This window comes from Temnothorax longispinosus, chromosome 3, assembly GCF_030848805.1.
Source record: "Temnothorax longispinosus isolate EJ_2023e chromosome 3, Tlon_JGU_v1, whole genome shotgun sequence".
Taxonomy (NCBI): Eukaryota; Metazoa; Arthropoda; class Insecta; order Hymenoptera; family Formicidae; genus Temnothorax; species Temnothorax longispinosus.
This window is the reverse complement of record NC_092360.1, coordinates 8,518,111-8,543,415: the sequence shown is the minus strand read 5'-3', so window position 1 is coordinate 8,543,415 and position 25,305 is coordinate 8,518,111. Positions and strand designations below refer to the sequence as shown.

The window sequence follows — 25,305 nt, the reverse complement described above, 5'->3', positions numbered from 1 at the left end:
ATTGGCAACAGCTGAGCTAAATATTGATCGGGTACAGCTGTCAGACGGGACACAGGGACGTGACAAATTCGAAGGTGTATAATTAGATTGAAGAGAAAAAGGAGAACAGATGGGAAAGTATACTCTATAAAAAATTTTATATATAAAAATATAAATATAAATATATAAAAAAATAATAAAAATTGAAAAATATTTAGAACTTTTACATTGTTTTTTTCTTTTAGATAATCATATTTTGTATACGATTATTGCATTTAATTATGTATAATTATTATATGTATATGGGTAAATTATCCAATGCGAAAATTATCGTCTTAATAATTTTTTTAATTATTATTTTTTATATACAAACAAAGATTATAAATAAGAAAGAAAGCATATATGGATTTTTTATATAATTATATTTGTGTTTTTATATAACAAAATTTTACCAGGTAGAAAGTTCAGTTACAAACATTTAGGCCCCGTATCATCAGGACTTACATATTAGAGATTGTGGATTGCAACGGAAGATTAACATTTGACCAATTAAATAATTTTATTAAATTCTAATCTCCAATCTTCGTAATCTTTTGTAATCTTTGATGCGTAGTCTTCTCCCTTTTACCCTCCGACATTTAATTGTACATCTATCTCATTTTAAGAAAGCTAACATAACACAATATAGCTACAAGGAACAGACTTTATGTTCATTTCTCCTAATGTACGATAGATTAACTTTAATCTTGGTTTAACGTACTTTTTATTTTTTTTTAGTTTTAAGAATTAGAAAAGATTATATCAAGAGACACGGTAGTGTCTCGCGCCAAGTACACGCGGAGCGAGACCGACCGTGACTCTTTTACGCGACGCGACGGGTTGCGAGTACCCGAGATGTTGAGATCTCGATAACGAGTGAACGGATCAAGTTCTAAGTAGGCTTGATCGATAGCTTGGGGTCCAATTAGGGGGGGGTTTCTCTTTTAATATTCCGCTACGTGCCCTACGAGCGGAGATATTGCGACGCAAAGTCCAAATATGAAAATTTATTTTTAAGATACTCCTCCTCCTCCTCCTCCTCCTCCTCCTAACGCCGCGACATATCTATCAGCAGCCGTATCTCTTCGAATCGAATCGAATTTGATTCGAATTCGAATAGTCGATAAATCGATTACTCGACTACTAAAAACGCTTTAAATATACTTATTGTTAGACATAGCTAGCAGCAAGATACTATTAAAGACTAATAATCTTATTGGAAATTCGTGTGATAAGGAAAAATATGTAAAAAATATTTTATGTATAACATATAATATTTTAGTAAATATATTAATATTTTTTATTATTTTCCATTAAACATATATTCCGTAAGAAACTTTCAATAAAATATTAAAAAAAAAGACTGGTAAATTTTCTCATTTTTATATCTTATTTCTTTTAAATGATAAATATATTGGATTGCCGAAATACGGTCGATTTGTCGGAGTCACAACATGTTTACTTCGCATAGTACGGTGAAGGAGACTGTGGACACGGTTTTGTGTACAAACCTTGAGAGATACCGTTAGTCGACTTCTCATATAATACTCAAACGCTGAATGGATCCTCGATCGAACGCAAGTATCGGAGTCGAAAGTGTTAATTGTGACAAAGTTTCAAGTGCTTTAATATATTAATTACGCCGATTACGCACATTCAGTAAGCAGCAGTATGTCACGAATGATTAATAAACGTGATATAAATAACAGCCGTAAACGTGCTACTATAGCTACTTTGTACACGAGCACGCCCACGAGCATACCAAATACATCTATGAAATCTTGTAGTATATCCTTATCTGGGATCGATACAGCTTCTTCTTCAAGTGGAGACAGACCAAATTTACAGTTATTACATCAGCTACAAGGTGAGGAATTATTATGTATGCTTAATTATATTTTTGTAAATATATTATGGATGAACCATTTTTCAATAAAAATTAAATTATTAAATTTGTACTAATTATGAGTTAAATATTATCTCTTTAATAATATTATAATAACAATTTATATAATTAAAAATATAGTTTATGTCAATTAAAATTTGAGGAAAAAAGTGTTTTCAAAAAGATATCTCTAAATCACTGAGGATTAAAATAAATTAAACTATAAAATATATACATACCATTAAATTAATCTATTTTTGAGCGTAAAAGACATACGAAGGGAAAAAAAAGAGGAGACACGAAATGGAGAATGAAAGACTTTGATAGCAAATTAGAAGCCAAACAGAAACATCAGTTAATCGACAAATCTTTAAATGGTTTATATCAATTAAAATTAACAAAAAATATAAGATTTTTTATTATTTTAACATTAAAGTATATAAATTATATACATATTTACCCCAATCATAAAACTAATATATTCTTTATATGACAGTGAAGCGAAAGAAAAACCTAACGAGCGAGAAAAAAGCCATTAAAAAAAAGAGAGTATTAGAAGATACGGATAATGAATGGGAAACCGAAACGGAAAAGTCAATTAACAAAGCCTTCATAGGTTCGCGAGGATCCATCGACGATGAGTGCATAAAACTATTTCAAGATTCTCCGTGTACACTGGAGAAAATTCGAGACCGGCCAATTGCATATGAAGAAAGTCTTCATAACTACGAATCACCGATTATATGTACCCACAGAAAAAAAAGATCGCATCTAATTTCAAAAAAGAATGATATTATATTGCAAGATACACTGCTGCCGGTAAATTCACTAACAACGGAAGTACAAAGTTTAGAAGAGACAGGCGAAGATGAAACAATATTCCGTATGTATCTTGTTGAAAAGTAGGATTTTTACCAGAAATACTTGTCGAGATTTTGTTACACACTTGATAATCGTTCAATAATTCTTTTAAAGTTGTAGTTTAATTTTTGCTCAATAACGCTTTTTTCATTATTTCTATTATTTTAATTAAAATTAACAAAAAATATAAGATTTTTTATTATTTTAACATTAAAGTATATAAATTATATACATATTTACCTCAATCATAAAACTAATATATTCTTTATATGACAGTGAAGCGAAAGAAAAACCTAACGAGCGAGAAAAAAGCCATTAAAAAAAAGAGAGTATTAGAAGATACGGATAATGAATGGGAAACCGAAACGGAAAAGTCAATTAACGAAGCCTTCATAGGTTCGCGAGGATCCATCGAGACACTGCTGCCGGTAAATTCACTAACAACGGAAGTACAAAGTTTAGAAGAGACAGGCGAAGATGAAACAATATTCCGTATGTATCTTGTTGAAAAGTAGGATTTTTACCAGAAATACTTGTCGAGATTTTGTTACACACTTGATAATCGTTCAATAATTCTTTTAAAGTTGTAGTTTAATTTTTGCTCAATAACGCTTTTTTCATTATTTCTATTATTTTAATTAAAATTAACAAAAAATATAAGATTTTTTATTATTTTAACATTAAAGTATATAAATTATATACATATTTACCCCAATCATAAAACTAATATATTCTTTATATGACAGTGAAGCGAAAGAAAAACCTAACAAGCGAGAAAAAAGCCATTAAAAAAAAGAGAGTATTAGAAGATACGGATAATGAATGGGAAACCGAAACGGAAAAGTCAATTAACGAAGCCTTCATAGGTTCGCGAGGATCCATCGAGACAGGCGAAGATGAAACAATATTCCGTATGTATCTTGTTGAAAAGTAGGATTTTTACCAGAAATACTTGTCGAGATTTTGTTACACACTTGATAATCGTTCAATAATTCTTTTAAAGTTGTAGTTTAATTTTTGCTCAATAACGCTTTTTTCATTATTTCTATTATTTTAATTAAAATTAACAAAAAATATAAGATTTTTATTATTTTAACATTAAAGTATATAAATATATACATATTTACCCCAATCATAAAACTAATATATTCTTTATATGACAGTGAAGCGAAAGAAAAACCTAACAAGCGAGAAAAAAGCCATTAAAAAAAAGAGAGTATTAGAAGATACGGATAATGAATGGGAAACCGAAACGGAAAAGTCAATTAACGAAGCCTTCATAGGTTCGCGAGGATCCATCGAGACAGGCGAAGATGAAACAATATTCCGTATGTATCTTGTTGAAAAGTAGGATTTTTACCAGAAATACTTGTCGAGATTTTGTTACACACTTGATAATCGTTCAATAATTCTTTTAAAGTTGTAGTTTAATTTTTGCTCAATAACGCTTTTTTCATTATTTCTATTATTTTAATTAAAATTAACAAAAAATATAAGATTTTTTATTATTTTAACATTAAAGTATATAAATTATATACATATTTACCCCAATCATAAAACTAATATGTTCTTTATATGACAGTGAAGCGAAAGAAAAACCTAACGAGCGAGAAAAAAGCCATTAAAAAAAAGAGAGTATTAGAAGATACGGATAATGAATGGGAAACCGAAACGGAAAAGTCAATTAACGAAGCCTTCATAGGTTCGCGAGGATCCATCGAGACAGGCGAAGATGAAACAATATTCCGTATGTATCTTGTTGAAAAGTAGGATTTTTACCAGAAATATTTGTCGAGATATTGTTACACACTTGATAATCGTTCAATAATGATTTTAAAGTTGTAGTTTAATTTTTGCTCAATAACGCTTATTTTATTATTTCTATTATTTTAATTACTAGCTGGTTACCCGGGCTTCGCCCGGGAGTCGTTTTTTTCAAACAACTTCATTTGTGTTTTAATATCCTTAATCGAAAAAAATTCCTTTATCAGTTCGGATACCAATTCCCAAAAAGATCGGTAACGAAAAACTATACAGTTTATGACACTCCCTGGGAAATTCTACCCCTATTTTGTATACAACTTTTTAAGATTCGGTCAATTATTTCCCGAAAAATTGGAAAAATTTCGGATACCGGTTCTCAAAAAGATCGGTAACGAAAAACTATACACTCTATAACATTCCCCGGAAAATTCTACCCCTATTTTATATACTTTTGGTAAAAATTCGATCGAATAGTTTAAGAGTGTATAAAGAACATACATACATACATACATACATACATACATACATACAGACATTCTATTTTATATATATAGATTGCTGAGACCAAATTATTTCTTCTACTGTATGTTAGTTATTATTTACGCATATTTCTACATCATTTGCGTGTAATAATTAATGTTTGCAAAATGTTTTCGCAAAATTTTATTAACTTTTACTTTATCTCTTCTACAACATACTTTTATTGAATGTATATAATTCTATTTAAAAAATTGCTTATTTTAGAAAACAATGCACAAACACATGTTTCATTACGGAATCCAGAAAAAATCTCGAAACAAAAACCTGAAAACTTTAGTTCTCATACACAATTGCGTCGGGATCAATCTGTCAAAACATATCCTGGGAAAAAATCTCGGCATCTTCCTAGGAAGACAGAAATAAGTATTTCGATTTCTCCAGGAAACATATGCGTTAGGGTATATTGGGACAAAACTTTACGAAAATGGATAAGGTATGAAGAAAGTTCTTCTCAGAATAAAAATGGCAAATGCAAAACAAAGATTAACAAAAGAAACACGAAAAAAGTCACATGGAAACAAAATGTATATGATACAATTAACTAAAGACGAAACAGACCACGAGTTCGAAACCGGTGGTCGAGATGGTAAGCGAATGACTTTTCGTGAATTTTGTCGCAAACAAAAAGAGGCTGTAGTCATATCTTCCTCGGATACGGATATGTAGGAAGGTTAAACGATCCATTTGTTTGTAGTTGTTTATATATTTGTGTATACATCTAATTGGTATACATATGTACAATCTTGCAAATTTATTTAATTGCAAATTTAGATTATCCAAAATGTCTATATAATTATTTATAATTATTTATAATTATTAATATTTCCGGTTGTTAACGTTGTGTTGAATAAATATAATAAACAAAACATCTCTCTAAGATAGATATATTAATAACTGATATATCAATTATATTTATAAGAAACTATTTTGTATTAATATAATTTCTATGTAATAATTTACGTTAAATATATGTTAAAATGTTACTGCAATTATTTTCATTCTTTTTGTTATACTTTATATATTGTTACTGATATTTGTTAAGGCTAAAAAGGCATCTAAACGTGTACCCAGCTCTATTTAATATAGAAAATTTGTATTACATTAGATTATATGATCTCGAAAGAAAGTATATCATCTTTCGACTTTGTAGAATCTAATATGTTTGCGAACAATATATTACATATTATTGTTACCACTATTGTTTAATTTCTTTAATGAACAATTTTACATTTCCTTTAGACACATTCTCAAATATTTCCTTTCGATTTTCAATATCATTTTTATTAACGCAGTAAGATGACGCGTTTAAAATTAGTAGTCTTATCGTCGAAAAGATAAATACACTTGAGCGAATCTTACATTTTGAAATTTGCCTACATTGTTTGCCAGTATTGCTTAACGAGTAAATAATGCAAAATTATTGACATGTTTAAAAATCCATGCAAAGTTCAAGTATTTTAATTTAAAAAAAAATTATATTTTAAATTTCTAATATAAGGCTATAGTTATTTAAAATAAAATACTGCATTATTATATAATCATAAAAATCTTTATATATTAATATGAATAGTGTACTAATATCAATAGTATACTAATATTAATAATAACACGAGACGAGCTTAAAATTTGCACAAACTTAATATACATTTATTATTATTTATTATCATTTCCGTCAGCAATTAATTTTATCTTCAAATACTATGAGAGAAACGACTATGATATATTGTTATAGTTATCATATTCGAAAATGAATAATTTCTTGAAGTAAAGTGTGATTAGTTCGCTCATTTGCGATAAACCTGCTGTTTACTCAGTTTCTCAACCACAATGTTGTGCGCTTTCTCAACCAATTGTGGCGCCGAAAAGATATCGTTTATTCAGTTCGCGAAATGTAATCTCGCATGTAAAAGATGGTATGATATCCCGCACCGACTTGCATTTGCACTCCCGTTCGACAAATATTGAATTAATAATTGTTAATTCGATCGGATATCCTTGATAGAACGTTTTTATACCGATTGGTTAACGCTTCACGTTAGTTTGTTGATTTCTGTTCTGCCGAGCCTACGAAAATTAAAATTTCATTTTACATTTGTAAATTTACGATAAAAATATTTTCTTTTTGCCGAGTGTGCACAATCGAAGTTTATGAAGACTGTTAAGCGAAATCGCTTCGTCGAGGGAACTTGCATCATACCTCAGCGTATTTTCAACATTCCTTATCTAATCGAGTCCACTCGATTAGTGAATCTGATCGTCCGTGTTCAATCAGTACAACTTTTGCCCTGCACTCGCGCAGACCTCTGGTTCTGGTGATCTCTGAATCAAATTCTTGTGCTCGTTTGTTGTACTCAATATGGAAGAACAGCTTGTGAACCCGTTTGAAAATGACAGTATGCTACCGGATGATGTGCAAGAGAAATTGGCGAAAATAATGAAAAGATATCAACAGATGAGCGATGAGGAAAAAGAGCAATTTCAACAGGGTGCCTTTGACGTGTTAACAAAGTCTCTGAACAAGTTACCCAGGAACACGATTTTGCCCATGTGGCTCGCACCATACCAGTCTTACATTCTGTTCATTTTTGCGGTTGGATTATACGCGCGAAGCTTTTTAATTAATGACATTGATTTCATTCGCTCATAATGTCGCGATACACAGGGTGCTTTATTGTACGCTAAAAATTCGCATGCGTTATTACACACATAATATCCTTTTCGACCGATTTTATTTTCTTATATAATAATCGTTACGATGAGGCGTTCTAAAAGATTGATCGAGGACTCTAGATTCTATAAAATCTAAGAAGAAGAGGGGTGAGTATTAAAATAATTGAACCGACATCACATCCATTCGCACAATAATTGTTAATTTTAGAAAGAAAATTACTTGTGCCATTTTTGATTGACAACTTGATCAAAGTTGTCAATAAAAAATGGCACAAGTAATTTTCTGAGATTTAACATAATCTGGACGCTAAAATAAATAGACACGAAAGGCAATAAAGAAAAGAGGGGTGAGTATTAAAATAATTGAACCGACATCTATTCGCACAATATTTGTTAATTTTACAAGATCTCGCGGTTTTTATTAACAATAAACTTGTACTGTCCGTATTTCGGGGAGAGAAAAACCATGCAAGGCGTTTGATAATAGATCAATATTTAACGAAGATTTCTTGCTGAAAATTTTGTTGTCCACTAAAAATTTAATTGATGGACATCTTATTTTCTCTGAAGGGGGACTTACATCAGGCCGATATTCTGTTAAAGCAAAGTTCGGCTAAAAGTGGTTGATGACTGAAATTTTTGTTATCTATTTATTATCATTTCTGGAGAGCGGTTTGCTGAACTTTGTTAACTTTTAATAACAGATACGGCTGTTTATTGTTATTTGTATCACGATAATTTTGTCGATTAAAATATCATTTCAGTAATTTTAGAAGATTAATTATCAGTATCAATATATGTACCGAACGCGTATACAATATAGCAAATATTACATGTAAAGAATATGGAGAGGAAACGGGAGGAATGGCGCACAAACGTCTAGTTATATCAATCATATGATATGCAGAGTATTGCACAGGTGCAATGTTCGTGCAAATTTTCTACGTAGACACGCGTAGACACACAATCACAACGTGCACTGTTTTATTGTACAAGTTAAATTAAGTATATTGTCTCCCCCATCGGAATACTTATCACTCTACAATCTTGCCACTGAATCGCCACACACGATGCAGCATTGTCCTCGCCGTGCGTTTGAGAACACGCATCCCTTTTCCTCAGGTGCCCTCGTGGGTTTCTCAATATTTGCCTTCCTTTAGTCTAGTTTTTATATACAATACCTACATGATAAAAAAAAGGAAAGTCAGACGTGCCACACTCCGTTTGTCACTTTGTCTTTTCGAAGCTTCAGCTCTAGCATCGCTGTCGCTCCATTTCAACGTAATACATTTTAATATAATTTATTTAAACGCTAAAACATGTATGCTATATGGCACGCTCGACGAGTAACTAATAATAAAATAAATCGGCACATCGAGAGATTTAGAAAAAAATAATACAAATTTCCTAGTTCAGTTTGTTAAAGAATCCGTTTCACTTTTTTTTCGCGGGTATTCTATTAGCCACCCGCTACGTCGATTCTGTCTCGAGATTCCTCCAGGACGAGGAGACGATCGGGAGAGGCGTGATTCACCACGTCGGCTTCGATCACGAAGATCGACGCGGGCGGCGTTTCCTCGACGTGGTCCTCCTCCGCGGGCAGGAGCGGTGCCAGCGACCTGTACGTTCGCAATTCCAACGAGGTGGAACTTCCGCGGTCAGTCGCGTCATCGTTGCGGTCGACGATATCGCCGTCGCTGACCAATTCCTCCTCGCTCATCCGTTTGTTCGTCGCTAACGTAGAGTTGCTGATCGGAATTGGACTTCCGACCGCAGCACCGACATCCGTGGCGTTTTGACACGTCTCTTTCTCCCGGATCGACGAAACGCGCCTTTCGGGGCACGCGTTGTCCATCCTTCTGCTCCCATCGATCACCTGTGACGGTAAATAGAACGGAGATAGATCGCGAAACGTAGATCGAATCGAGCAAGGTAAACATTATGCGAAATTTTAATAATTTAAATAGTCCCGATTATATTTTCGCTGTTAATATAATAATCTTAATCTTCCGTATTTTAGGCAATTTGCCTACAATCTTACTATAGTAAATCTTTTAATGCTAGTTCTTTCTCAAAGTTTTTATATATTTGTCTTTAGTTCTTCAAATTAAGATGACAACATTATGTATAGTTTAGACTTTTTGTATATACTGAAGAAGATGTAAAGATGAAACTAAAACGAAGAATGAGAATAACAGATAGAAGAGTATAGGAATAGATAATTTCCTACAAAGTAGCGAGTTTATTTCTGTCCGTTTTAAGTAATTATTCTTAAATTAGAAATAGAGAAGTTTAATTTCTTTCGCTTAGGAATAAGCAATGCTGGAAAAAATGAATTTCTTCCTCTGTTTCACAGGTCCGATAAAATATACAGATTTACAGAACTTGCAAGCAGTTTAAATATCAATGTACCTGGCGCAGCAAGCTCGGTCTCTGACTCCTCGGCTGATCGAAGCCGCTGAATCGCCTCTGAAGCTGCCTCTGCGAACCAACGAGGGAACCCCGATCGTGGATCACGCTGATCACGCTGGACTTGACGTCGCTGTGCGGGAAGAGCAGCTGCCAGACGAAGTTCTTGAGGGCGATGCGAAAGTCCTTCAGATGATAGGCGTAGAGGAGGGGATTGCCAACCGAGTTGATGTGCGAGAGGATGATGCAGAATTTCATGAGGAAGTCGTCCACCTCGCACCGCGGGCAGAAGGCCATCACGCAGTTTATAGTGTACAGCGGGAACCAGCAGACGATGAAGAAGACAACGATGCAGGAGAGATTCTGCGTGGCCTTGACTTCCCGTTTGCGCGCCGCGCCAAGACAACGCAGCATCGTCCCAGGCGTCTGGTGATGGTTACCGCCCAAACGGCCGGGGAGACGGAGGACCCGGAGATGGCGAACGGCACCGCCACCCCTCGGGTCGCTGGGGTCCATCGTGACGATTTGCTGTAGCTGTAACCGTCGTACCCGTTACACTCTTTGGCTATTTTTCCACCGTATCTTTCGCGCCGCGCGGCGCGTCAGCACACTATCGATCAGCTAGCAGAAAGTCCTAAAAAATGTCTTATAAAGACATCACAAAGACGTCTAAAAGATGACATAATTTTTCGAACGTCCTTTAGACATCTTTTAGAAGCTTCTGCTAGCTGAGTCTCTTTCTACGACTGACCTGTTTTACGATTACCCGGTATATGTGGGCGTAGAAGGCCGCGATCAACAGGGCGGGGAAGATGATCGTCGCGAAGTACAGGAACACGAGATAATCGTAGTCCATGACGTTCGTAAAGATACACCTGTGGTCGCTGGTCTCGCCGGCGTTCCAGCCGAAGAGCGGCAGGAAGCCCACCAGGGTGCCCGCCACCCAGCACACGCATATTATACCTGAAAACCGATCGTCTTTCCCATTTAATATTCGTTTATTTCTTCGAATCCGCCATCGATCGCCTCGCCTCGCCGTCAATGGATCAACGCGCCGCTCCGTCGTCGCGTCGTCGCGACGGCAATATATGTACGCTTAGTTGATTCGAATAATAACTCGTTCACGCGCATCCGTTCGTTACGCATCGCATCGGTCATTCATCGCGATTAGCACCGGCTTCTCGCGCTCTCTTTATCGGCTTCCACGTTGATGAGAGACAATTTTTATATGTATATACCCGTGGATATATACACGGTTTCTTATCGATTGGTTCGTCATTCGTGGAAAGCGGCGCTCCTCTGGGAAATGCGCGTTATCGGGTGCAATATGCAGGAACTAACGTCTCGTAGTGCTTCGAGGACTTTATATGGTCTAAGAGAAATTTACTTGTCTCGAACGACGAATTTTATATTCATTATTGGATTCCGTGATCCAAAAAGTAGTTCTTTTATCATTCGATTGGAGTGAAAAATAATAAAAATATAGATGTTTCATTCATTCTTGATTCCTTTGAATCTTACTGGATAGTTTCCAAAAGATTTTGTAACATTTTTAGGATACACCAAATGTCTCTCATAGAAATTTATTATTTTGACTGTCGCGTACTCGATAGATTAAAAGTTTATAACTCGAGATAAAATTAAAGCTTGTCTGATCTCTCAAGAAGTTTCATTTTGTCAAAGAACTTTGCAATAAACATAGAATTAGTGTTGTAGTATCACTTATATCGGAACAAATATTAACACTATTGTTGCTTGCAAATCTAAAAATTTTGCCCAAGTATCCCTTTTGATCTATAAAATCTCAGGGACTGTAAAAATTTTAAATTACCACTTTTATTGCCCGCTTCTAGTCTCGAAACGAAGTTACAGTCTTGTTGATTTCTTCTTTTCGGATCATTTTGAAGCGTGTCTCTTCCCGAACTACCGCGAATCAAATTTGTCCGTCCGGTTATTCCGAGAGCTTCCCGTCCGTGTATACGACACGGAGTTCAGAATCAGGAAATGGTGGGGAAAAACACGTGAGGATTTTACGATTAAGTATCTGAAGAAACACGCGATGCAGTTTCACGATTGTTTTGCATGTTCGCGCTAATTGGCGTATGCGTTCACGCTTTAATAAACGCAATGCAATGTCATGCGACGCGACTTAAAACGGCAATAGCGGATCTAGCGAACAATGTTGCGCAATTATACGGACACGTGTATACGTGGAAATTAGAGCTAGAGTGTCACGCACGACCACTGGGCCAGAGACCTGGCACCCTTTTGTCCCTTTCGTTAACGTTGTCAACGTAGTTAATAACGGCACCTAAAGACCTCCGGGAGCTTTCTTTGTGACCGGCCCTTGGCTAAACAAGTCCGCAATTGAGCAGCTAAGTGCCACATGCGTGTGTCTAACTCGTAATTTCTATTACTTGAACGGCCCAAAGAGCCATACTTGCCAAGTACATGCTTTCATTGCGTCAATGGAGTATACTGAAAACTGTATCCAAGTATCTATGAGGCACTCATCAGGATTGATCAACTATAATTTCGATTAAATAAACTTTCCCTCCTCACATACATCATATAGACGTAATTACATTCTATGTATAACGAGTCCGGATTGTCAGAGCTGCGATTTACTCAATTCGAATTATTGGCAATCTCAATCACGCTCGAATACAGGCTTGTTTAGCGAGAAATGGCAATAGCACGTAAAAAAATTGTGAGATCAATTCATCTAACTGCGTAATCGTTATGCCGCGATCGAGTTACCGCCGGCCGTTTCTCGCGGGAGCGAGTTGATCTTGGATCAACTTGAATCAGCGTACTTGAATCATTATATTGATCTCACGATACGATATCAAGCTGCCCGATATCAGGTATCAAAATTAACGACGTTGGCTAAGGCCGACGCGACGGGGGCGGGGGCGGGGGAAGGGGGAAGGGAGCAAAAGGGTGGGTGCCTCACCTATGGCAGTTTTGGTGCGTACGGTGCGCGAGTATCTCATGGGATGCAGGATCGCCCAGTAACGATCGACGGACACCGCGACCAGGCAGAAGATGCTGATGGTGCAGAGGACGACGAGGACCGACACGGTGAACAGGCAGGCGTGCAGATTCGTCGGCAGGCCGATGCTCGCGAGGATCGCGAACGGGATCGCGAACAGCCCGACGAGCAGATCGGCCGTCGCCAGCGAGACGATGTAGTAGTTGGTGCGTCGACGCAACTTCCGCTCCTTGCCGAAGACGATGATCACCAGGCCGTTGCCGATAACGGCGCAGATCGCCACCAGGATCTCGCAAACGGTGTACGGCAGGTTGAGCTCCGCGCCCAGGGACGACGACGCGTTCGTCGGCCCGGTGTGGTCCAAGTAATCGTACGGCGGATCGGTCGCGTTCGACGGAAATCCCATCGCGACGACCATCGGCATACACCGCGACCGGCGGATGCGGATGGTCTTATTGGCGCCCTCGGGGACGCGGGACGATTGCACGAAGCGCGTTCCTCGTCGACGCTTCACGGCCGCGAAGCATGACGCTCCTCTATATCGCGACACGGGATCGATCCGGAGCAATCGTGACGTCGCGATACTTTCTAGTGATGTAAGCGATAGTCATCGCCGCGCCGTCCTCAAGGAGGTCCGATATCTCTCGAATCTTTAGCGCTCAATTAATATCTCTCTCTCGAGTCTCGAATAGATTCGGCGCGCGGGCGCGCTCGCGCGCCACGTGCGCTCGTCGTGCCGAGAGAGAAATTGGCTGTGAGAAATTTCGTTAGATCAATTTTCCACGCTTCTATTTTTGCGTTCTAGATTCGCACATTCTATTTCTCGCTCGCGTCGGGCATAAAATTTCGCCCTCGTGCGCCGGAGCTCCTCGCGGAGCGAAGATATTAAAGGCGAGGATCAACATTTGTCATTCGCGGGCCCGAGAGATCTCCGAGAGAGTTGTTCTCCTCGGCTATAATTATCGAGCTTGTCCGTTGTCAAATATCTCAATTTCCGTCTCTATAAATCACCACCGAGACTCCGGGAGAGTCTTCTCGGAAACTCACACGACGTCAATCTGTCCGTCCGCGTCTCGCGCTTCGTCTCCTCTTCTTTCCCAGATCAGTCGAATCTTCGCGGTTTCTCGAATTTTCTTTTTTTTTTTTACTATTCTTTCCGAACCGATTTTTCTCGGTCTTGCGCTACACGACTCCGCTTCCGTTTGTCCGAAAGGAGCGAAGGAACGATCGATCGGGGGTCGGTCGCTCGCTGATCGCGTGACACGTTAGCGACCGTCGCGTTTCCCGTCCATTACTCATACGGAGTCCGGAGTTACGCGAGCGCGTAAGATGATTTCCGCGCGATATCATCTAATAGAGCCTGCGTGTCACGCGAATTTCGCGTTTGCCACGAAACGACGGCGAGGAGGAGGCCGCGACTTCGTCTCGTGCCTTTTCGCGCTTTCGTGCGTCACACCTCACATTCGCGCGCGTCGCCGTTATCCTCATCGATATATCAATCGATTCATTTGCTTTCCGATGACCCGGAGCGAAGCGAAGCGAAGAAACACCGGACACGACCGGTTCACCTTCGATCCGAGATTCGGCGATATCGAGCGAAATCTACTCGCTTCCTGATTTCGGCGTCGCGTTGGTATAATAGTTAATTTAAAGTCGCTGACTGCGCGCTGTCCTCGCGCGTCATCCGCGTGCGTGCGTCATCGAAAGAGCGGGAAAAGTCGCGTGGAGAGTCCGAGCCTCCTCGACGAGAGAAGAGAGAGAGAGAGAGAGAGAAAGAGAAAGAGTTTGATCGACGGTAGATCGATCGACCGGGCGCACGACGTGTCGTCACGGGCAAATATTTATTTCTCTGATTAATTAGTCCGGGGACGTGGGTGTGAAAAGTCCACGACGTGCACAAAACGGGGGGGGGGGGGACAGAACGGGACGGAGGGGTTCCTTCCTCTCCGCGGCGCGACGCACGTCGGGGCGCCGAGGTCGGAGGATGGAGCGAGCGCGGTCCGCCTTCTCAACCCCGTGGCGTGTAACTGAGGCTCGCTGAGGACACCGAGGTCGCCGAGGCCGGCGTGCTCTTCTCGCGAGTCGTGACAGTAGGGCACGCGATAGAGGTGGTGGTGGTGGAAGGTGGAATCTCCGCGGCCGCGGTACCGCTCTCTTCGCGCTCTTTGGGCTCTTCCTTCCGCCGCGCCGCGGAAAAGTCGAAACGCCAAAAAGTCGAAGGGCCAAAAGGGTACGTTCGGTTCGCGCCACGACCCGGCGGAGCGTGAAGCGTGCTGACAGACGCGGATCAGCGGATGGATGCGACGAATGCGGCTTCGTATTTACGCGTCGTACGAACGCGATGCATCACACACACCACACCGGATGCTTTCACGTGCACGGCGTGCTTGACCTCGGGCCCGCCGCGCGCGGCCGCCAATATATCGCGAGCTTTTATCGTTTTCGTAGCGACGGCGACGCGGACGGACGTATTCGTGTCACGCGCGCGCGCGCGCCTTCTCTCGCTCTTTCTTCCCGCCATACTACACTTCCCTCTTCGTTCACCTTCTCGCGAACAACGTCGTAATTGTTTCGCTCCTAAATGCAACCGCGAGCGTAAGGGAACCACGTGATGGAGATCTACTCCGTCGCGGCGATTCGGTCCCAGCACGAAGTCGCCATTCGTACGCTATTCACGATTCACGCGAACATTACCGCACACATCGCGCGCGCACACGCTCGGCACTCAATTAAACGGTTTAATCTCTCGCGTCTTAATACGGCGGTTGCCGTTCGGTATTGATGTAATACGAAATTCAGGCAGCCACATCCGGTACTAAAACGTGTGGCGGCAATGTGGCGGGGAAAGAGTGGGGCGCAATCACATCCGTTCATTTACGTAGTTATATGTTCGAGCGTTATGTATAGCGAGAAAAATGCGGACTATTACCGCGGACCGATAGCGGTCCCCTAATAGAGTACAATCAGCACAATGTAGCTTGCGAGATACTCTATAATCTAACGCGGGCTATTGTTCTCGCGTACGGGCGGCTCGTGCAGAAGCGCGCTACAATTAGTTAACAACAAGGAAAATCTGGAAAATTAATGGAGGGGAAAAAACTAAAAAAAGAGAGCATTTGAAAAAAATCAACTTTTTGTCTGATTGTACTCCAGACTTCCTCCGTAGCAGACGTCATCTCGAGACGTTTGACTTGTAGCACTATCTTATAACAGAGGGGTTGCGTGGTATTCTGCGATAAACATATATTAATAATTTTATTAAGAAGATAAAGATTAAAATAATGCGCTACATTTTCTAATTACCGAAAATATGTGGAGTCGCAATAGCTCGTCGATTCCGTTGACGTATTCTTGAATGATTAAACAGGACGTTGTACGCTGTTAAGTTATTTAACTTATACCTGTTTGAGTCATTTTTAATCATTCCTATAAGTCGCTCCTACTCAATATGTCGTTAATTTAACTAAAACTGAAGTTAAAATAATAATGTTTTGTATCAAAATAATAAATTTTGAAACACATGGCAGTTTAAAGTAACAATATGTTATTTAACTGAAGATATTAATTTAAATGTAATCTTTTAATATTTAACAGTGTAACTGAATCGCCGATCACGGAAACGATGTTCAAAAGAAACCACGTTAGAATGGCTAAAGTCATTCTCGTATAAAAGTTAAAGATGTGGGTAATATAATAAATGACCGTAATTAGTAGTCATTTGTTAACGAGCGACGGGAGGCCTTCGCCCTACGTTTTGTCCTCCGATGATCAAATGGTCACAATACAGATATCTACTCGTTATACTTCCCGATATATAACTGGTCGATAAGATAATATGGAGATAGAATTACTATCCGGGTTAACCCGACAAATAAATTCGCACATTTTTCGCACGCACGCTCTTCATCTCTCTTTCGCGGATGCTGGGCTACTCCGGTGTATGCGTGCGTACATCTGCACCTGGATATATATCTGAAACATAATATGGTTGGAAAGGGTCATTTTTTGTAACCGCGAATATCAGTAGGAATATTCCGCAAGCTTTCGTTTCGTCATTGCTTCCTAATGAGTCTTTTTATCGAACCATAAAGTTGTCGGACGCGATCGAACTTCCTTTATTTCTTCATATCATTTTTTTCAATTTATATTACAACAAAATTATAATAATTTTTACTATAATAGGATTATTATAATAAAGTCTAATTTACATTGTAATGTGGAGCTCAGAAATAAAGAAAGAAAATAATTCTAATTATCAAACGCTCATCTCTGTTATTCTAAACACGAAAAAATCTTCGTAGAATATAATTATTAGCAAAATGAGAGAAAATTTCCTCGGAATTTCCCCCTCTTCAATCCAGTCGGAAATCATGGAGGTGTTAAAGCGGAGAACATTTTGCTTCTGCATCCCCTGGATCCGTTCACGCGAGAGTACAACTCGCGGTCATTCGTCAGGGGATTATTTATTGATGACTAATCTCGTGCATAAAAAGGGATGCGGCCGCGCGCTCGAGAAAGCAGCGGACGGAAGTCGCGGCTCGGCGAGGCAGGCTTTAACGAATGGTGAACGAGTCCATTCGTGGTAATTCGTACGTACTCATTGTCCGTAACTGGCGCATAACGGAGCGGTTGACATTGCATAAAGGATCTCTATAATTGCGCCGCGCGCGAACGAGCGCCGAGCGGCCGGGGCTCTCGGATACGAGCGCGCCGCGCGCCGGCGATCTCGATTTAAATCGAAAATGGGTCGTGTTCGTGTTACACCGACCATGTAAACACACCCTGGAACATACCACCGGGTATCTAATGGTTTAATACGACTAATGCATCGCGCCGGAAGGTGGGCTTAAATCCAGTGCCGTGCCTTTGACTGTCGGATCCACATCGGCAAATGTCGATGTACATACGCTGCGGGAAAAGTCAGATGAAATAAGAATATATAGTATTCGGTGGAAAAATAAAATAATAGATTTCGGATTATAAAGTTAAAAAAGCTCTTTGGCATGATTTTCCTTTCATTAGTTTTTGTAAATGCTTTCGCGCGACATTTCGATGTTTCTTCTGATGCTATTTCAGATTGAGAATAAATAGAAAAATTATCCTACACAATGATTAAATGCCAGAATCTATAAGTCTGCTTGCATATATTTAATATGCACTTATCATAATCAATTTAAAGAATATATTCTATTTTATACGATATTTATATATGTGATGTATAATATTAAGAAAAATAAATTATTCCTTTCATCCCGTTTAAAAATCTATAAAAAGGCACGCGTAAACTTACCTCGTGGATGGATTGATGTAAGAAGATAATTTACTATCGCTCGTTAATGTTAATAAAATCATTGCAATTATCGTATGGAGTACCGTTTTAACTCTTATATCGTCAGAAGAGAACGATCGAAATTTGTACAACCAACCTTGACCTTCGAGATAATATTTTCGGGGGTTCCACGAGATTATATACCATTTTACTTAATATTCTTACGCCCGCGGGCATTAATAACACGCGCGCGCGAGAACGGTTGATGATTCCCAACATCACGAACGACGCTAAATACATCTGGATATCGCTTCGCTGCGAATCGAATCAAGGACCGAGATAATGAAGAAAAAAACGAGCTTTAAAGAATCGCGTAAAGCAAAAGCGTGCTCGAATTTGTGGGCGCGCGCCGAATTTATGTGCGGTTCGTAAAAATGCGCGTCGAGATTTTAACGAGGCGCGCGACCGGCGCGAGGAGCGTGCGGCGCGTAACGCGAGCCTTATTTACTCGCGGAAGTAATAAAAGACCGGCCGTTATTCTTCATCTCGGTAACAACAGGGAGCAGAAGGCGAGGAGGCGCGACGCGACGCGCAACGGGGTCGCGAAGGCGTGCGCGGAAAGCGCGACGCGACGCGCGATATTTAACGGGATCCAATTAAAAAAGCTCGCCCCCCGTCCGCGCGGATGTCGTGCGACTCGCTGACTTCGCCGGTGTGCTTTACTTTTATTACAAACCGCGCGCGCGTGACGCAAAACTTAATAAATTAATACACCACACGCTACCCTCCGCCCTCCTCTCCTTTCCTCCCGTTAAAGTAATGATTACGCTTCTCCGCGAGCGTGGGCGGCCGACAAATATTTACAAACAGAAATAATCACGATCGCATTTGACACCGTTACACGCGAGGAAGGCTAATCAGGCGAATGGGATCGGTGGATATTCATTTAAATAGAAAATTAAGTCTTTTTCCTCGTTTCGAAAATGGCGATCTGGCTTTCATTTTTGTGCGAAGACCGGTCTCTTGTCGGTTTTTCCCTTCTGTTCCTATCATGAGCGAGAGACGCTAGACGCGTCAAAAGATTTTGTGTTTTCAAGATTTAATTATTTGTATTTATATTTCGCGAACTTTAAAGGGTCGAGGATCGTTCGAAAATTTCTTTTATATACAAACGTCTCTAGTCTTGGATTTTACTGTAAAATGTTTGCAAGAGCTTTTAAAATATCACATTAAAGAAAAAATTCGTGTTTTATATTAAAAATTAACGATGTAAATTAACGCAGCAAGTCAGCGATTGACTGAAATTAGTATATATAAGTTAAAATCTATGAAAATGTTTCTTTGCTACATATTGTTTATAATTCATATTTTATAATCCAGGTTTTCTCATTTGGGTATCCAGGGATTGCAGTTATTGAACAAACGTGTATGTAATTTAAAGCTTTTAAATGTAAGGCGTTTAAAACCTTTGTATTTGAAAGCTTTAAATTCAAATTTTATTCTAAACATAATCTCCCCCTCGCCTTGGTAAAACTACTCAAAGAATAGGGATCGGAAGACGTTTGGTACTTTCGCTAAAAACTAAAAAACACGTTTAGTGAGTATCCGGATATTGACTTAAGGGTTAATCCTCTTTGCGGGCGCTCGATGCCTCATCGATCGACGATGTAAGTTTCCGAATTCAATTTGTCTAATGAGCGCGAGCTCATTTTTCCGTTGTGCGCATCACGTTGATTAAGCTTCGTGCTGGCGTTGGAGAAGTGGATCGCGACGCTGATCGTTCTCACGCTTCTACTATCCCCGATACACACAGGTAACACACAGGGCGATGAATCAATAATTGTTAATGTTATTGCATGTGCACTAAAGTATCGGGGTGATCGTAGACTGTGCCAACACGGGTTCGTACGCATCGCGTAGCTTACCGCTTATCGCGAATTGCACGATGGATATAAGTAATTAAGCTTAATCTACATTATAATTAGACTTCCCTTTTCACGAGAAAGAGGGAATCTAATTAATTTCAACTGTAATACTGGTAATAATTTTTGTACGTAATCAATGATATATATATATATACCTATATATATATTTTTTTACTCCTTACACGTTTTAAAAATAGTCCCAGTTTAAAAATTTTAAACTTTTGAATATCAAGAGTCTCGCGCCAAGTACACGCGAAGCGAGACCGCACCGTGACTCTTTTACGCGAACGCACGAGTTACGAATACTCGAGATTTTGAGATCTCAATAGAAGTAATACGCAAGTTTTTAATTAAATTATAAAAGATAAGAATGTATACACAAGTGAGTGATATATTCACTTTTCACATAAACAATTTAGAAAATAGTTCAACGAATTAATTTGTAGAGTCATTTTCAAAGGCGAAGGTCTTCGATTATAAATAATTACAATGTAAATACAAATTTCATGCAATTACTTAACGCAATTACTTAAAGTAATGGTTTGCAAACAGAAATGTTATCGATAGTATATTTTCTATCGTTTAATATACTTACAAATATATATGTATCCAAAATTGTTATTCATTGTTCACAAAAAACGTTTCATCCAAAATTGCTTACAGTAATGCAATTCATTATCTTAAAATACGAAAGTATCATCGACTAATGGAAGATGTACTCGCGCTTGGTCTAAAAATACTTGCGCCAGATGGAAAATAGTGTTGCAACGTTGCACGTATAACTATGTACATAATCCACATAAAAAATATAAATCCCAGGAACATGAAAGGACCATAACTGCAACAAAAAAAAAACTCTAAATGTAATACGAGACTTGTCGTAGATACTTTCCAACAGATCATAAAAAATCACGGAATTACATACTTGGTGAGCCATGCGATCAATATACCAAATGATATACTCATGAGGAAGGTGTAATTGGCTAAAGATCGTAAACTTAATCGAGGCGGCAATCGTTCCTCGGAGCCACTGGTAAATCCGTTTGACGTTCGTTTGGGTAATTTTACAATGGTGGTAGGTGGGGCAATCAGTTGCCGACAAATACTACCAAGGAAGCTTCGTCTGCTGTACAGTGCGATTATCTCGTGTCGATACTGCAAATAAATGGCAAGTTATCGAAATGAAGAACAGCTTCATGATTATACACAATACCTTGAGATTGATGTAACAGCATAGCTTGTAAAGGTGTCGAACGAGAAAAGCGCACTCGTTCGTTCGTACCGGCTGTAGCTCTGGATCGCCCATGTATTCGATATATCGACACGTCTGTCTACCCTCTTGCAACGGCACGAAAGTACCCGGTCTGCTCGAGTCGAAGCTGGACTCCATCTAAAAATCGCGTCTTTTAAATCGGTCGAAGAATTTTAATATAAACCTATTTCAATAATTCGCACTTGCGACTGATGACAGAAAGAAGTCGACAGAATGCTATCGTGATATTCTTGATCCGCCACTATAGCAACTTGCGGAATGTCTTCGAGCTGTATCTGCAACAATCACGATTGTGCGTGTTACTCAAAATAAGTGACGATAGATACGCGATTCGTTATCGATGTAAAAGAAATTCAATCACTTGAAATATATCTATCAACTGCTGTTGAGCGGTAGCCAAAAGCACCGGAACGCGTCGTCGTTCCTCTATGCTGATGTCATCCGAGGAGTATTCCTCGCAGCTAAAGAATTCCCAGAGAGAAAGTAGAAAGCACTTTCCCCTTCTTCTGTTTTCCAGAGCCTCAACCAGGCTAGTCGCCGTTAAATGAGCTTGTTTAATATTGCTCAGAAACCATACGACCTGGAATGCAAGGTAATCGTTCGTTAATAAAGCTAGCAATTGATAGACACTTAAAAATCTACAGAATAAAAAAATACCTGCAGGTTGATAGCTGTCGAAAACAAAGGGACGTATTGATAGGTCGGACCTTCCAGTTCAACAATCTGTTGCCTAACGATCGATGTCCACTGATTTGTAGTTATTCGACCTTTACTTAAGCCTGCGTCATCCATACAACTCTCCACTTCACATATCATTTTTGCCAAGTATGGTTGTGAAAATACCTATATAAATATAAGTATAAAATATACACACAAGTACATCTTTGAATATAAAACAGTATATTCAGCCGAGGAAAATGCACGTACTTTTGTAACTCTAAATAACATTAATGCATTCTTAGGTGCTACTAGGTCAGTTCTCATAAATCGCGGAAGCAACTGCTGGAACACAACCGTATACGCCAACAGATTATTAGCAACGAAAGAAATCCATCTACCAGGATCATGAATCTTGCCTCTTTCTTCTTCTTCTGCTTTACTGAAAATGTTGAAAATACGGAAAATATTAGCCAAGACAATGACAATATTTTGGCATTAACGATAACACAATACATACGCATACCCTTCCTTAGTATATGATACTCCCGGTACATATCTCCATGGTTGAATAAAGCTCAGCCAAGCCTCCAGTATCAATCTAAACGAGCTGTCTAGAGGCCAATGATATATTGCCTTCCTCAAAAACGTATATATTTTTCCTTGAACCGAAGGAAGAATTATTCTAACAAATAAAACAAAAAAAAAATGTTTAGAGCAATGGCGACAGAGTTATAAAATTTGTAAAATATCATCTCAATACCTCTTCAATTCGTCCATTGCGCTCTTGTCGCCCGTAGCGCTATTCGTAAACTCGTGCAGAGTCTTTATGAACGCTCTCACAAGGCGTATGTGTTCTCCGGAATGTATACTGTGCTGAAATTAGAAGTTACAATCAAATACGTTTGAAACGATGTGAAAGTTATTCCTGCCCCACAAAATTATTCACATCTTTCCATATAACACACATCGCCTCTTTGATTGCACACAGAAAACTTACTCGTCGCGGTATCGAAGACAGATAGGATGTACTTAATTGCGCGTCCTCTGTATACTCCAACCAAAAATCGAGAAAGACTTGTACTACAGTCTCGCTTCGCCAGACTTGCGGTAAACACTGTTGCTGCTGCGGCGCGCCTGATCCAGGACTCATCGATCCCGATGTTAATATAGATGCTCGCAGAAGTCTCAGAGTTTGTAATTTCTGACAATCTCTGTTTAAAATATTTGAAATGTATGAATAGAGCGCACTTGCCACTTAAATTTACGCGTCCTACGTCTCATTATAACACACCAAATGTCTCCGTACCTTCGGAATTCTGGGGACTGAGTCAATTTTCTTGGCGGCGTTTTCTTCACATATGGTCCAATCACTGGTAGAACCGCGGAATTATCTCTCGGAAGAAAATGATACAGATAACAATGCGCTAACTGAACGTAAACTGTTTCCCAATTCATCCACACATTTTCTTGCTGTTGAAGTCGTAACCAGGGATTGGTTAAATGATACGCAAAATGAAATATGTAGTACTCAAAGGGATATGTGTTTGTGTTAAGAAATATTCAGTGTTAATAAATCATATGATAAATAATATAGTAGTTATGTAATATTTAGTAAAGGATACTCATAGATAAAGCTGAAGGAACACGTGTCCCTTGATCATCTCTTATTTTATCGAGATAAAATGGTGATATCATAGCTTCCTCCAACATGGAACGTATTTTCGACTGGAATGAAAAACATTACGATATATATCATTACCGATAGTTGGAAGATAGAAAATATAAAACAATACATTGATGTGCATAAAGTTAATTCTTATACGCACCGGTAGATAGGACACTGGAAAGTTATACTTGAGATAACAGTCTGGAAGTAGTTTATAACATAAAGAAAACATTGGTCCTTGAGGACTAAGAAAGTGACACAGCATCTCATATTCGTGTGGATTTTTCTTGAGGGTAATATTGTGCAAGCCCCACCCGATATTGTCTACTATTCCGAATAAGGAGTCTATCAGCAGGGGAAAGACTAGCTGCAGCTCAGTGGTGCTCGATTCGTCTATCAATACGGACAGATCTCTGCATCGCTCCACCAACGGTTCGTTTAAATATCTCTGAGCTCTGATCTGGAAAATTGATGAACGTAACGGCTATAAAGATATGACGTAAACTCTAAAAGTATAAAATATATGTTACAACTAACAGTAACATTACTGTATTTCTTTTGCAACGTGTATCGCGTATACTTTTAATTCAAGGACTTTCAACAGGCGAAGATACAAATGCCAAAGTATCGTAAGCATAAATTTTTCTTTGATAATCAAGGTACGCCTAAAGTTACATTTGATAACGAATAATGTTTATATTTAAATCTCGATGTTACTCCACATTGTTTACATTGTTAGATATCACATGAAGCATTTGTATTTTACAAAATGTGAATCAGTAATACATACTGTAGCAACATCGGTGGAAGATGCCATGGTTTCGAGCTGGATAGAATTATAAAAAACAGCAACTAAAGGATGATAGTCAATATTTGTGTGGTGCTCCTATCGAACCTCACGCCGGTTAGACGAGGTTAGACTACCTGGCCATTCCACAGACATATACGTCTATGGGCCACTCGCTTGACTCGCTCTCAGAATGGCGTGTGGTGTGAAAGGAATGTGTATATGTGTATATATGCATATCTGGATTAGTGCATATCGTATATCAATGTGTGTGTGTGTGTGTGCGTGCGCGCGCGCGCGCACACGTGCGTGTATAGATGTATGTATGTATGATCTCTTTGCATTGTGATTGGTTAGGGATTCTAGTATTCTTGTCGCAAGCTTATTCTCGAAAAACTCGTGCATGAACGCCATCTCAGAGAATATTAAACGAGGTTTACTTATATGAAACATTTTGAGATCCCTAGACGCACACGCACTTAATAACGTCTGCATTTAAAATGAAATAGATATCCTACATATATTAGAGAATAGGAAAGAAGGAAAGAGATAAAAATACAAAAATGTCCTGCTGCAAAGAACA

General features: G+C 38.9%; 3 protein-coding genes across 5 annotated transcripts; 1 reads left to right on the top strand and 2 right to left on the bottom strand.

The window, feature by feature from the left end:
- Positions 1-1,535: 1,535 nt before the first annotated feature.
- On the top strand, positions 1,536-6,260 carry LOC139809675 (uncharacterized). 2 transcript variants are annotated; one of them, XM_071772752.1, is made up of 7 exons: positions 1,536-1,885; positions 2,400-2,786; positions 3,041-3,256; positions 3,511-3,675; positions 3,928-4,092; positions 4,347-4,511; positions 5,273-6,260. In XM_071772752.1, exons 1-7 carry the CDS (start codon positions 1,690-1,692, stop codon positions 5,611-5,613), a joined length of 1,635 nt encoding a protein of 544 aa, XP_071628853.1. In that variant the 5' UTR covers positions 1,536-1,689; the 3' UTR covers positions 5,614-6,260. The 2 variants fall into 2 exon arrangements, with proteins under 2 accessions (XP_071628853.1, XP_071628855.1); XM_071772754.1 differs by lacking the exon at positions 1,536-1,885 and adding an exon at positions 2,169-2,280.
- A 1,520-nt stretch (positions 6,261-7,780) lies between these two features.
- Positions 7,781-15,921, bottom strand: LOC139809676 (adenosine receptor A2b). 2 transcript variants are annotated; one of them, XM_071772756.1, is made up of 4 exons: positions 13,104-15,921; positions 10,899-11,110; positions 10,151-10,675; positions 7,781-9,614 (listed from the first exon to the last, which is right to left on the bottom strand). In XM_071772756.1, the coding sequence occupies exons 1-4, from the start codon at positions 13,564-13,566 to the stop codon at positions 9,198-9,200; spliced, it is 1,617 nt and encodes a 538-aa protein (XP_071628857.1). In that variant the 5' UTR covers positions 13,567-15,921; the 3' UTR covers positions 7,781-9,197. The 2 variants fall into 2 exon arrangements, with proteins under 2 accessions (XP_071628857.1, XP_071628856.1); XM_071772755.1 differs by having other exon boundaries at positions 10,151-10,681; positions 13,104-15,920.
- Positions 15,922-16,592: 671 nt separating this feature from the next.
- On the bottom strand, positions 16,593-24,912 carry LOC139809677 (sphingomyelin phosphodiesterase 4). The gene is made up of 15 exons (XM_071772757.1): positions 24,726-24,912; positions 24,096-24,395; positions 23,892-23,994; positions 23,576-23,807; positions 23,267-23,480; positions 23,030-23,142; positions 22,793-22,951; positions 22,537-22,708; positions 22,267-22,452; positions 21,971-22,189; positions 21,792-21,884; positions 21,550-21,726; positions 21,262-21,491; positions 20,932-21,174; positions 16,593-17,114 (listed from the first exon to the last, which is right to left on the bottom strand). The coding sequence occupies exons 1-14, from the start codon at positions 24,750-24,752 to the stop codon at positions 21,033-21,035; spliced, it is 2,367 nt and encodes a 788-aa protein (XP_071628858.1). The 5' UTR covers positions 24,753-24,912; the 3' UTR covers positions 16,593-17,114; positions 20,932-21,032.
- Between the last annotated feature and the right edge of the window lie 393 nt (positions 24,913-25,305).